General features: G+C 35.9%; 2 protein-coding genes across 4 annotated transcripts; one reads left to right on the top strand and one right to left on the bottom strand.

The window, feature by feature from the left end:
* The first annotated feature begins 77 nt into the window (after positions 1 to 77).
* Positions 78 to 8,956, top strand: Pcx (pecanex). 2 transcript variants are annotated; one of them, XM_076434363.1, is made up of 15 exons: positions 78 to 440; positions 700 to 946; positions 1,507 to 1,770; positions 1,868 to 2,226; positions 2,294 to 2,437; positions 2,511 to 2,755; positions 2,816 to 3,078; positions 3,146 to 6,132; positions 6,328 to 6,789; positions 6,861 to 7,005; positions 7,068 to 7,326; positions 7,409 to 7,762; positions 7,846 to 7,970; positions 8,041 to 8,315; positions 8,531 to 8,956. In XM_076434363.1, the coding sequence occupies exons 1-15, from the start codon at positions 288 to 290 to the stop codon at positions 8,810 to 8,812; spliced, it is 6,564 nt and encodes a 2,187-aa protein (XP_076290478.1). In that variant the 5' UTR covers positions 78 to 287; the 3' UTR covers positions 8,813 to 8,956. The 2 variants fall into 2 exon arrangements, with proteins under 2 accessions (XP_076290478.1, XP_076290479.1); XM_076434364.1 differs by having other exon boundaries at positions 7,858 to 7,970.
* Positions 8,957 to 10,124: 1,168 nt separating this feature from the next.
* On the bottom strand, positions 10,125 to 12,896 carry LOC143213989 (thioredoxin, mitochondrial). Of its 2 annotated transcripts, none has more exons than XM_076434442.1 (4): positions 12,722 to 12,896; positions 12,466 to 12,544; positions 12,294 to 12,386; positions 10,125 to 12,213 (listed from the first exon to the last, which is right to left on the bottom strand). In XM_076434442.1, exon 4 carries the CDS (start codon positions 12,054 to 12,056, stop codon positions 11,619 to 11,621), a length of 438 nt encoding a protein of 145 aa, XP_076290557.1. In that variant the 5' UTR covers positions 12,057 to 12,213; positions 12,294 to 12,386; positions 12,466 to 12,544; positions 12,722 to 12,896; the 3' UTR covers positions 10,125 to 11,618. The 2 variants fall into 2 exon arrangements, with proteins under 2 accessions (XP_076290557.1, XP_076290558.1); XM_076434443.1 differs by having other exon boundaries at positions 12,716 to 12,896.
* Between the last annotated feature and the right edge of the window lie 85 nt (positions 12,897 to 12,981).

Consider the following 12,981-nt stretch of genomic DNA (forward strand, 5'->3'; position numbering starts at 1 on the left):
CGATGTGAACGAGCCTTTAAGGTAAAGCAAGTGTGACGAAAACTTGCGAGGGTGTTTACTATATATAGAATTGTATAGTCTATGTCGAAAATCATCTGAGAAGTGAAGATGGCTATGGAGTCAATGAGCTGTGTGCGCCAAATCCATTGATTAAAAAAGGCCAAGATAAAATGTATCGCCTTATTGTTCGCCACGGGATTTTCTGAAAAAGAGAGAATAAACTACGAATAAAAGGTGTGAGGCAGAAAGTGATGGGAAGATGGTGAGGGAGCATATTTGCCGCTGGTATGGGTTCTCAAATGCTGGAAATTTTGAGACAAAGCGTCTGGGCGAGCCTGACAGGAGGCTGGTTTTACGATCCTCATCTCGACGTTTTTTCAAACCTCTTTCATCTTTATATTTGGCTTTTTCTGCTCTGCCTGCCACTCAGCATATACGTTGTAAGTTCGCTTTTCTACACCCGTTAAATTCCTCTCGTTCGCGTACATTAACGTTTCACATAAATCGTATATGTTTACAATTAGTATGTAAGCTTATATACATTCAAATATATACGTTTATGTGCTCTTTGGAATTTTCTTAGTTCGCTTTCTAATATTTCTGTCTAGAATGTTACTATATAATCTAATACTTTCTCCGTGTAATCGTATGCTTATCTATTTTAATATGTACGATATGATTTACGTCGTCCTGTTACAGTATTTTCCACCAACACTGTATGTTTGGTTAGCATATTGTTTTTTGATTGGAGCACTTTTTGGTACAATAAAGTGTGTCAATCATGCGCTTCATTGTGTGTATGATACAACCGAATGTTTAGAAGAATCGGGTCAAACTGTCAGTCAACAAAGGTCAGAGAGCGAGAAAAGACGCATAACACATAACAAATGCAGGGAACAATCTCAAGATCAGATAGATCACGGAATAGAGCTGCAAGTTTTAAACGGTACGGTAGTCTAGGATTTATATATTTTCTATTTCTAACGTAATTTGCGCAAGCGATCTTCTTTTACTCCGTAGCGCAGCGACAAGCAACCGGCAGCCATTCTTTCTAGTATTCGACAGTGTTCGCTGAACTGCATCTGAAAACACATTCTTCGTACAATGATCGAGTATTTTTGTATTTTTGTAAATTGAACACAAACATCGGCAGTTTATCGATAGTTGGACATACGATTGTCTTTTTACTTGTATAAATGAAAGTATAAATGAAAATGCTTAATATTACTTTCTTTTTATTTTTTACTTGTATAAATGAAAAAGAAAGTAATAGTAAGAGACATTATGAAAGTAAACATTCTTTAAAATGTAATAATTTGCAAGAACAGTTATAGCTAGGTTATGGCTAGGAGACCGTAGTGTAAATACAGACTGTTTCATACAATACATTAGGTTTCCACTTTTGGCCCACTGCAGTCCACGGGTTGCTTGTCACTGTCATACTGTATTTAGTTTCTAAGTTCTATGCCCATTCTGTTAATTTAATTAATTATTGCTTTCCCACAGGAAAAACAGATACACCACCTGTAGAATGCTCATCTCGTAATTCTTTCATCGAGTCGAATGCACAGAATGCGGATGCGGATAGCATAACGTCAGAATACAATCGAGATAAGCCTAGCTCGACGATAGATTTGAAAGTAGAAATTCATCGAAAAAATAGTTCAGAAAGTTCGGAAGAGGCGCAACAGTTGACTAAACAAATGGTACCAAGTATAAATGTACACGAAGAAGAATTCGCTGAAGAATATTATTTGAATATAATAAATGGTATTAATTTTACAATTTTTATGACAGAAAAATTATACGATTGAAACACTTGTTCTATATACTAATATTTATATTTAAACTTTTCAAATATACATAGAGATAAGTGTCTCTCAAAATAAATGTCTGACTATCGACAAGAAGAGAAAAGAGTTCTTGTGTGGAAGGCAGTTGTGTAGGCTTGCAACCGAAGATTTACGGAATCGTCATTCGAAACAATGTAGTCTTGGTAAAACAGGTTCCGAAAGCCAAATTAAACAGACGAGTTCATTGGAGCTGGAACATCATGCGGATGATTATTCTTACTGGAAATCTAATCAGAGTGTGCGTCGTCTCGATTCCAATTCGATTCCGATGGAAACTCACTTAATGAATGATCACCCACAAAGTTTAGAAATTATATCGAAGAAAGAGGACACTGATAAAAATAAAATTTCATCGCATCCGCAATCTTTAGAGGTAATGATTACAAGTGTGTACAGCTTAAAATTTGGATACGTGTTCAACTAAAATTGTTTCTCCAAAGGTTATTACGAAAAAACCACATCAACAACTCGTTCATCCACAAAGTCTTGAAACAATTGGTGCTGCTAGTAAAAATATAAGTACTACAGATGACAATAATTTGCCGCTTCATCCACAAAGTCTTGAAACAATCAACGCTAAAAAGGTATTATTCTCGTAGCACTTGCACTGTAATACAGTACGGTACTTCACTGAAAAATATATATTCAATTTTGAAGGTATTACCTCAAGCTACGTTAAAAAAAAACCAACTACAATTACTACCATATCTTAGTTGTGGATCGGAAATAGTGCATCCTATAGCAGAACAAAGCGATGAACAATTTGCTAACGAAAGTTCTGGGGGCTATGCTTTCCGAGACTCTTACAGTCCGTTACTCACACGAAAAACTTGCGAAACAAATGCTACCTCTAATCGAGACAGAAGTCTTAGTACTAGCCGATTCGTAGATAGATATTCAAGGTAAGGTTAATTAACATATGTTTAGAAAAATGACCCTTTCAACTATACATTGATGTTTAGATTTTATGGAGACGGTGGTATAGATAACGATTCTGCGAACTCTCGAGACGCATTAATCGAAGAGTTAAAGCCCAGTATCAAAAGAAGATACAGTAATGCAAGCCAAAGTAGTCACGATAAGCTGAAGTATAAGCAAGACAAATTGAAGTATAAACAAGAAAAGATGAAAAGTTTGGATGATCCATTGAATGTTGGGAGTGTGGTTGGAATAGACCGGTTGTTCGAGAGCAGCGATTGCGCGCTGGAGCCAAGAACAAATAAAAGTATATTTAATTTCTCAACTAAACACTTAATATTTAATTGTTGTACTAATCTTTTCCTGTTTAACAGATATGCATAATAAAGAACCAGATTCCGGTTCGTCCAGTACAACGACATTGAGTATGGAAAACGAGGTGAAAAGAAAGTTACTTCCGCCACTAGAAACAGATAACAAACGACATCAAGGTGCGATACCCAAACAAAGCCGTCCAAAACCAGCAGTAGAGACCATAGACGATAATAATACAACTACCGAGAATGTCTGGACGAAACGTAGACGGCCGGTAGTTATAATGTTGTCCTCCGGTCGAGATTTGACTGATTTAAGATTAAGTCGCAATTTGGAAAACCGAGGTATACTAACAAGGCGAAACGCTCTAGCATCATTGACCGTACAAGACGAGCTACGTGAAAAGATTCGAGACGACAACGTTGTACCATTATACACCGACCTGTTCGATGAGAAAGGATTTGTGGCTGCTGCTACGCAAGTACCTTCCATTAATAACGATAAATTGTTGAACACATTGTTGCGACAACAACTCAGTCAAAATTTACATTACGACACGAACTGGGAGCTTGCGGATTCCCTGAGCAATAGTTACAGCAGCATGTCTTTGAACTCTGCCGGTTTGAGTGTTATAATAGATACACCGCCTGTTTTATCCAGTCCAGAAAGCAACCAAACGAAGGCGCAAAACTCTGTAGCATCGAACTTAGTCCCTTCGAATCAGTGTACCATAGAAACCTTGGAACGAGATCAGTTTCATCAAGATGTGATGTCGCGTATGGAAGCAATGACGGATAGAAATCGAGGATTACAGAATTTATTAGAATACTTCCATTTAAATCTTTATCAGACCACTTCGAATTGGCGAATGCCTGCTTTAACGTTGCCGACGCATCAGGAAGCCGACATGAACGCAAGATTATCGTGGAATCGATTGTCCGCCTTCGATGTATTCAATTCGAAAGCTAAAAAGACAGGGCATTATTACAAGTGGAAAATTGGCAAATTACCGCATATAAAAGTCCGATTCGACCGTCTGTATTTATTGGTTTTGCTCGACCAAAATCTGACCATTTTCGAGACGATCGTCTCAACGCTTTTAGCGGTGGCCGTCGCTGGACTAGGTCTCATATTACTTCAACAAGGTCTCTATCGAGATATATTCGCCTTTATGTTCTGTTTTGTAACCGCCGGATGTCAGTATTCATTATTAAAGTCCGTTCAGCCTGACGCAGCTTCACCGACACATGGTTTTAATCGCATTATAGTATACTCGCGGCCTATTTATTATATACTGTGCTCGGGAAGTATATTAATCTTCAACGAATGCTTGAGAAATTTCAAAACGTCCGAGTTTATGATATATGGCTTCCGTGTCGCTGATTACGATGTTATATTGCAAATACGAAATGTTTTATTGATTTTTCTTCTTTGCTTCCCGGTCGTGTTCTCTTTAGGTTTATTTCCTCAAATCAACACCTTTTTGATGTATCTTTGCGAGCATACAGATATTCATTTATTCGGTGGGAACGCAACGACCAGTTTAGTTTCTTCGTTATATTGTCTTTGTCGCAGCATCGTTACTGTTGTTATACTGTACGGATTTGCTTACGGAACTATCACGGAGCCTAAATCCTCTCAACACATTTTGTTTTCGGTTTTTGCCGGTTTATTAGTTGCTATATCTTACCATTTGAGCCGATCATCTTCGGATCCTACTGTAATATGGGACATTGTTAAAGTAAGTCTATGGCCACCAGAAATTTATACCGAAGAGAAAGAAGCAAAGATCATTGAGAATACATCTCATAAAGATAATATGTCTACGACGTACGAGGAGACAAAAATTCGTACCTCGGGGAGAAAGAAGGATGTGAAAATTAAAGTTGGCGAACAAATGTCGGACGCAGAATTAGTGGATCCTTTACCTAAAAAGTTACGAGCAACCGTCTATGCAAGATTGAAGAACGATTTAGTAGTGTGCACCGTAATAGGTACCTTATCGTTCGGTATCCACTGCTCCACCGTGTTTACAGCTTTACAACCGGAACTGAATCCAGTTTTATGGGGTATCGTAAGCTGTCTAGGATTTCTGTTACATTATATCGTACCACAGCTTCGAAAGCAATTACCATGGTTGTGCTTATCGAGACCGGTACTCCGTAGTCGTGAACATGCACAATTCGAAGTACGCGAACCGGTGAAAATAATGTGGTTTGAAAAAGCGTACGTTTACCTTTCTTTCATAGAAAGAAATGTTCTATATCCGATAGTATTCCTAGGAGCTCTCACCGAATGTTCATCGAAGATTGTAAACAAATTTGGAGAGAGCGTGGGAACATTAATCATAGTTGTGTGCGGATTGAAATCTTTAAGATCTTCGTACTCTGATCCATCAACTCGGTACCTAGTCCTGATCTTTGCGGTGTTATTCTTCAAGTTAGACTTTCGAGATCGCAGCGAGACTTTTCTCGTTGATTATTTCGTCACTGGAATAGCATTTGCAAAGATCTACGAATTACTGTTGAAGATTAGATTTGTTGTTACATATATCGCGCCTTGGCAGATCACCTGGGGCAGCGCGTTCCACGCTTTCGCCCAACCGATATCGGTCCCACATTCTGCCATGTTGTTCTTGCAAGCGGGCATTTCTGCAATTCTGAGCACTCCGTTGAGCCCACTTTTGGGAAGCGCAATTTTTATATCTTCGTACGTGCGTCCCGTCAAGTTTTGGGAAAGAGATTATAAGACGAGGCGAATGGATCATTCGAACACGCGCATGTCTTCGCATTTAGATCGGAATCCAGGTGCGGATGACAATAATCTGAATTCAATTTTCTACGAGCAATTAACCAGATCGTTACAACACAGTCTTTACGGAGACCTAGCTCTCGGTCGCTGGGGAAATGTTGAACAAGGAGATTGTTTTTTACTAGCGTCCGACTACTTAAACTGTTTAGTGCATATTGTACAATTGGGCAACGGATTAGTAACATTTCAATTGAGAGGTCTTGAATTTAGAGGAACATATTGTCAGCAGAGAGAAGTACTTACGCTTCTATCGAATACTAATCGTTAGACTGCGGATGTTCATGCAATTTTCCATTTTTCTAGGCGAATCTTAAGAAAGTGAAATAAATCGAAATTTTCAGAAACCATAAATGCATAAACATCCGTAGTCTACTGATCATTGTACATTCATTGTTGCGTCTAGCATGAGCACGTTGATTTTGATTTCCAGGTTGAAGCAATCTCGGAGGGGATCGAAGAGAACGACGATTGTTGTTGCTGCGTAATGGGACATTTCTCAAACGTGTTAAATGTAAATGCAGCTTTCAGTCAGCGTTGGCTAGCTTGGGAAGTCGCAAATGCCAAGTATGTTTTAGAGGGATACTCGATCTCGGATAATTCAGCGGTCTCTATGCTTCAAACGTTCGAGTTCCGCAAAGCGTTGGTCACCTTCTACGTGAAAAGTATTATTTTTTACACTGTTAAATCGTCAAAGTTGAAATACTGGTTGGGGAACCCTGATATTTCTGAGGCCTTAAAGATAACACTCGATAAGAACTTCGTGGATCTGGACCCAGTTTTTAAAATGAACATCGATGAGGATTACGACTTTCGCGCCATTGGAATTACAAGAAGCAGCTTTTGTAATGTTTACTTGGATTGGATACAGTTCTGCGTTACCAAGCATGATAAGGTAATTTCTTACGACGCGTCTAAACTAATCGGAAATTTACGCAATATCGAATTATTTTTAATTCCCTTTAGACACTGGACAAATCGAGGGATTCGCCGTTGGTATCTTTGTGTCTTGCGTTGAGTCTTCTGGGAAGACGCGCTTTGGGAGCAGCGTGTCACAATACTGTGACAAGCGTTGAATTCTTTATTTATGGATTGCATGCACTTTTTAAAGGTACTGTTTCATTTGATCGAATCAAATCATTATCATTCAGTAAATGAACGTTTTCTATTCAGGAGATTTCCGTATAACATCGGTTCGAGATGAATGGGTGTTACACGATGTAGATTTATTGCGCAGCGTTATAGCGAAAGGTGTGAGAATGGCGTTGAAGCTGCATCAGGATTATTTCATGAGTCCGGACTTATACGTTGAATTAGCTCCTCTTTATGAAGCTATAGGTAGTCATGATAAAAATCTTGTAATTAGTCACGAAGCTGACCCGATGTGGAGAAACGCTGTTTTAAACGATGCTCCCAGTCTTCTGGCGCTTAGGTATTTTTATAGTATGCTATTTGAACATTTTATTAAAGTATCATTACATTGATAATACATTGTACGTACTATGTATTCTTAGATATGTACTCGAAGACGGCATGGACGAATTTAAAGTGATCATGCTTAATAAACGATTCTTAAGCTTCCGAGTGATTAAAATGAATCGCGAATGCGTGCGTGGCTTATGGGCTGGACAGCAACAGGAATTAGTATATTTAAGAAATAGAAATCCAGAGCGTGGCTCTATACAAAACGCGAAGCAGGTTCTCAGAAATATAATAAATAGTTCTTGCGATCAACCAATCGGTTATCCGATTTACGTTTCGCCATTGACAACTAGTTACGCTGAGACTAACGAGCAATTGTGTTCTTTAGTCGGAGGACATTTAAGTCTGTGCGTAATCAAGCGTAACGTATTGAAATTGTGGGAGAGGTGAGATTTTACAATACGATAGAATTCTGTAAACCATGTTTAATCGATATATAGTACATTGTAAAATCTATTATTATTAAAAGTGCTATTCTCAGAATCAGAAGAAGGTGCGGTCAGGGTTGTTCTTCGGGCGGAACAGGATCTCAAGACGACGGAGGCTTTGGGAACGAGGGAGTGTATGCAATGACCACTTACAATATTCATTCAGGTATTTAGACACACCTCTACTCTTCGCCGATTCTAATTAGATGATAATGTAGAACGAAATTTTAAAATAGGGTACGGTCAGTCGGGTTACAACACATCTGGCTCGCAATCTATAGATTCCGGATGCCAAATCGGTGGATCCACTGGACGCGGTTCTCTAGGAAGAGCAAACACAGCGTCTCTCGGTGGTAACAGAGGATCGTTGGCTTCGGTTGGTAAGCCCACAAGCTCGACGCTTGCCAGTTTAGCTGGTCTTCTTAGTAACAGTGATATTAAAACTGAAACTAAGAGCGAAACCAGCTTCTCCGGTAAAGTCGAGAAAGAGGAAGTTCTCCAAAGAGTGCGTGTAAGTAAACAAACACGAATTTCATGACTAGACCGCGGATCTTTATGCGAAATAAAAATTGTCTGCATCGATAAACTACATAAATCATATAATGAAATCATATATTGAATTTCAACTTCTCAATTTTGCTATAAACGCATAAAGATCCGCAGTCTATTCATAACTTCAATTTTCTACGATATGAAGAATCTGTTGACAACTTTGTTTGTTATTAGATCATAGATCCGAATCAAGTATACGATGCAATTAATTTGGGTCGTCGGATAGATGTAATTTGGCCCGATGAGAGAATGAGACAGCAGGGCGGTAGATCCGGATGGAAACATTGGGTACCCGAAAGAGGTATGGAGGGATGCGTTGTTCATTGTTGGTCTCCTAATCATCGTGATCCGAATCGACGATCTCACGTGGACAAAGTCATCTTGCTTGTCAAAATTGACGATAAATATGTTCCGATAGCGGAACAGGGTGTACGAGATTTAGGAGCAGAAGTGTGATGAAGTATTTTTGAACATTCTGTAGTGATACACATTCTGACAATTTTCGTACGAACATTTTTCAACAACAACAACAAAACGAAAAAAAACACCGCGGTTACCAATAACGAACGCATTAAAAAAAAATGAAAAAATTCATTCCAACTATAAAATAATAAATACAAAGATTTTTGATGGAAAATTATTCTTGAAATTGTACATAATGAAAATCGACGAATTTTAAAAACTAGTTTGTTAATTCAATTATAATAATATAACTACGAAATACTCTTCTCTATTTCAACCTCTCGGAAATTTTCATTCACTTCGACGTTTACTTTTTCATTAATATTGTTTATTCGCTTCTGCATTCCCTCCCTCATCGCAATAATTATTAACGGTAGTCGTAGACTTTCAGAAACGTTTTCCGGAAAAAAAGCCCGTAAATTTCAAAAGTTCGCATAAAAATCATAATTGAATATTTTGCCACTTTCAACTATGATAGGAACGATTACTTCTTACGTGTTTACTGAGGAAGACTAATGTCAATCGCCAAGTTATTCAATGCAAGGTAAATTGTACCATGTTGTATTATACTATGTACCATAATCATTAGATGATTTAGTAGTTACCGGGAACTATGTGTTACTTGTTGTTAAAACTAACAAAATTATTCTATTTATCGTTTCGATATAAAACACGAGATGAGTATGTTCACATTATTTTCCATTGATTTGCTGTGTGGAAATTGTTTCTTATCAATAATTATGCAAAAATCTTCTATGTTCGATATATGTGAAAACGAAGAAAGTACAAAAGCTATTAACTGTGTCAATATATATTTATATCTGAAAGTTATAGCGATGTGATTTATAGGAAGTAACTAAATTTCATTAGATTATAAGTATAAAGAATGCTCTCTCTCTCTCTCTCTCTCTCTCTCTCTCTCTCTCTCTCTCTCTCTCTCTCTCTCTCTCTCTCTCTCTCTGTAGAAGATCGTAAATTGTGTTATTTATTAAAAAGAGATAGAGACATATTTTGATTGTTATTATTGTCGAACGTACTCATTCGATAACAACAAGTAACATCGCTAGAAATTTGTACATATAAACATCATTCGTTCTTTTCTACATTTTGTTACATTTTTTTTAAACGACTCAAATATAGATAAGTTGTAAATATGCGTACAATATTTCTGCAAGATTCGAGCGTCCAAATGTATTTACTGAACGTGTAATTTTGTGGGGCCATGATGCTGCCTCTACAGAACATATCGGTACATTAAATAGCAGCATTATGTATAGTTTGAACGAGAGAATTTGATTTCTGTAACATTATTATATGAAAATGATGATAAACACACAGTGGTATATTTACATTTGATATATACCGTCATTGTAAATTTCATAAAAACTAATAGTTTAAGAGAATAACTATGTAGTTATCATAAAAGAAAGAAATTAATTGCCCGAAACTTATCGCACGACATTTATCTAGGAAAGAAAGATGCATCTGTTATCATTTTTCTTTCGAAGAAAGACTTACTGAACGCGTACTCCTAGTTTTGTAAATACCCTCATCAATTCATTTTCGATTTACTTGTTTTATCGCAACCGATAAAGAAATTTAAAACGTACGTACTGGTTAGTAAAATAATAATAATAAAAAAAAAGACACGGGGTTGCTTGCAAAAATATGAAATACTTTCCTGTTTATAATTGAACGAAGAGGAAAAAGGCTAATGTATATTTGGCACAAAGAATGAAAGATTTTGCAAGTAACCATGGAATCACAGCATTGCCTTATCATGGTGTCTCTCGAAAGCACCTGACTGATGAATAAATTTTAGCTAGTCCTTTAATTGTTGGTACATGTTTATGTATCGCTTTCTGCCAAGGGACAACAATCTCTTCCGCCGGAGAGAACATGGATTAAATAATTTTTATTAAATCTCTGGCCTATTAAATCTGTTAATCAACAGTACTTTCATACATAGATTGTACAGAATTGTTTTACCATCCAGAATAAATATTAAAATTAAAAATCAGATCGAATGTAAAGGTTTGTTTATAATCCCTGTATTAATAATATATTTTAATTTCTAAAATATGCATTTGCTATTTAATAATATCATTCTTAGCTCCGATAAGTTATAATGAATTTTATTCATTATAGTATTACAGTGTATAGAAGAAAGCGAGTACTTTGAACTATATTTCAGTTTGAAAAGTTAGCTTAGTTTATTAAGTATCGCTAGCGAGACAAACATTGTACATTAATCTTACATTACTACGACATATTGTACTATACATATAATACACGCAACCAGTTAAAAAATTCATTTTATAATCATGTTATAACATTAATGATACATGTAATACATTACCAACAGTTTGTAAAATAATCAACAAGTTATTATAAAAGTTACAAATAATAAATGGAAATACAATGTCTTTTTAGAAACAACAATTTTATATTTTATCCTGTCGTTTATAAAATTTCGATAATAAATAAGTTGCACTTTTAGTTTTAAAAATTACATTCATCTGATATAGAAAATAGAATACTCGTAAAAGCTGTATTCTGCAATGTGACGTACATTTAAAAAATTTATTCAATGTAATTATTAGACTACGGATATTTATGCAATTTTCAATTTTTGTAGACAATTTTTAAGAAAGCAGGACGACCGAATCAAATCCTGTTCAATTTGATATTCCAGCATTTTTTGAACATTTTTATAAACCGTAAATGCATAAAGATCCGCAGTCTAGTAATTATAGATAATCTCATTGAAGTAATTTTACAAAATATGCTGGTTACATCTTCAAACCTTCCCTCTTTCGTCTTCGGAATTCGAAGAAGGCAACGTATTATGGTGAATAAGTTTATGTATTAAGTTTTCTATCGTATCAAAATCATGTAGACCTATCAATTTATCGATAACTAATCCACTTGAAATTGTTATAATAGCAGGTACAGCTTTAACTTCGAACATTTGCACTAAATCTGGATTTGTTTCTAGATCTACGATAGCTAGATCTAATTCATCCATTGGTTCTATAATATCTATTAATTTAGGCGTTAGTATTCTACAAGGTTCACACCAGTCGGCATGAAAATTTACAATAACCGGTACTGAACTATTCATTACTTTACTAACATATTCCTTAGTGCCATTTATTTTAAACTGTTTCTTCTGTTGCCGAGAGAGAGAAACATTGCGTACTATCATCGACGAAAGCTTGCTGGTTTGGCGCAGCATTTTGTCGTATTTTAAGCAACGACTCTCACTGCATATAATCAATACTTTATTAATAAATCCTGAAATATACAATAAAAGTTGACCACGAACTCAATTAAAGTTTTTCTTCTATGGTCGCTGTGTATAATCAATACAATCAATACTTTATTGATAAATCCTGAAATATGCATAAACGTGAAAAGAATTAATTGATTTTTTATTACCTCTCACAGAAATCTAAATAAACAAGATACTTACTACGAATATTTAAAATATCCGATAAGATGTTACCAATTCATTGATAAATTATACAATTAGCAAATTATGCCGGAGAAATAAATAATTATGTGTCTGCAAATAATTTTGATGCACTGGTAATGTGATTACCGAATTAGATTATTTTGTTATCAAATAATAATTTTCTCCATACCTCTGTTAGATGCACCAGGCAAACCAATTGAAACATAAAATAAGGGAATACTTCTGTACTGGCTCCAAATGTCATACCACTAAAAAAAGAAATTCAAAATATAAACATTTCCCAGTGTTTGATCGTGTACGTAATCTTGTTGTAAAATGAAAGGGTTCCAAATTTAAATTTAGACAATATTATTGTTATACATGTATACACTCTGATGTATTATATGTATATATATAAATGTGTACAAATTTCCAATTACCCGTACTTTAGAAATATTCCTCTAAAAATCAAATCGACGTGAAAGTAATACAACGCATACTATTTTGTGTGAGATCATGCTATAATTTAAACCATTTATTTGTAAATCCTTGCATAAACACACATTGACTGCATCACTCACACTTGATCACGTACAATCACGTATCACTGACTGTCACTGCCACAATCACATTTATTCACACTACGGTATAAAATTTGTACCTATGTTTGCCAACAGGTGGCTACAGTGCTAGAGCCCCCCGAGCA

Source organism: Lasioglossum baleicum, chromosome 12, assembly GCF_051020765.1.
Source record: "Lasioglossum baleicum chromosome 12, iyLasBale1, whole genome shotgun sequence".
NCBI classification, from domain to species: domain Eukaryota; kingdom Metazoa; phylum Arthropoda; class Insecta; order Hymenoptera; family Halictidae; genus Lasioglossum; species Lasioglossum baleicum.

What these genes read in the sequence shown, in the direction of transcription:
- Pcx (XM_076434363.1), top strand. Translation starts at nt 288, where the DNA reads ATGGGTTCTCAAATGCTGGAAATTTTGAGACAAAGCGTCTGGGCGAGC. An exon ending in ATTGCATGCACTTTTTAAAG is followed by an intron (nt 7,006 to 7,067) that starts GTACTGTTTCAT and finishes TTTTCTATTCAG; the next exon opens with GAGATTTCCGTATAACATCG. An exon ending in GTATTGAAATTGTGGGAGAG is followed by an intron (nt 7,763 to 7,845) that starts GTGAGATTTTAC and finishes TATTATTAAAAG; the next exon opens with TGCTATTCTCAGAATCAGAA.
- LOC143213989 (XM_076434442.1), bottom strand. Translation starts at nt 12,056, where the DNA reads ATGCTGCGCCAAACCAGCAAGCTTTCGTCGATGATAGTACGCAATGTT.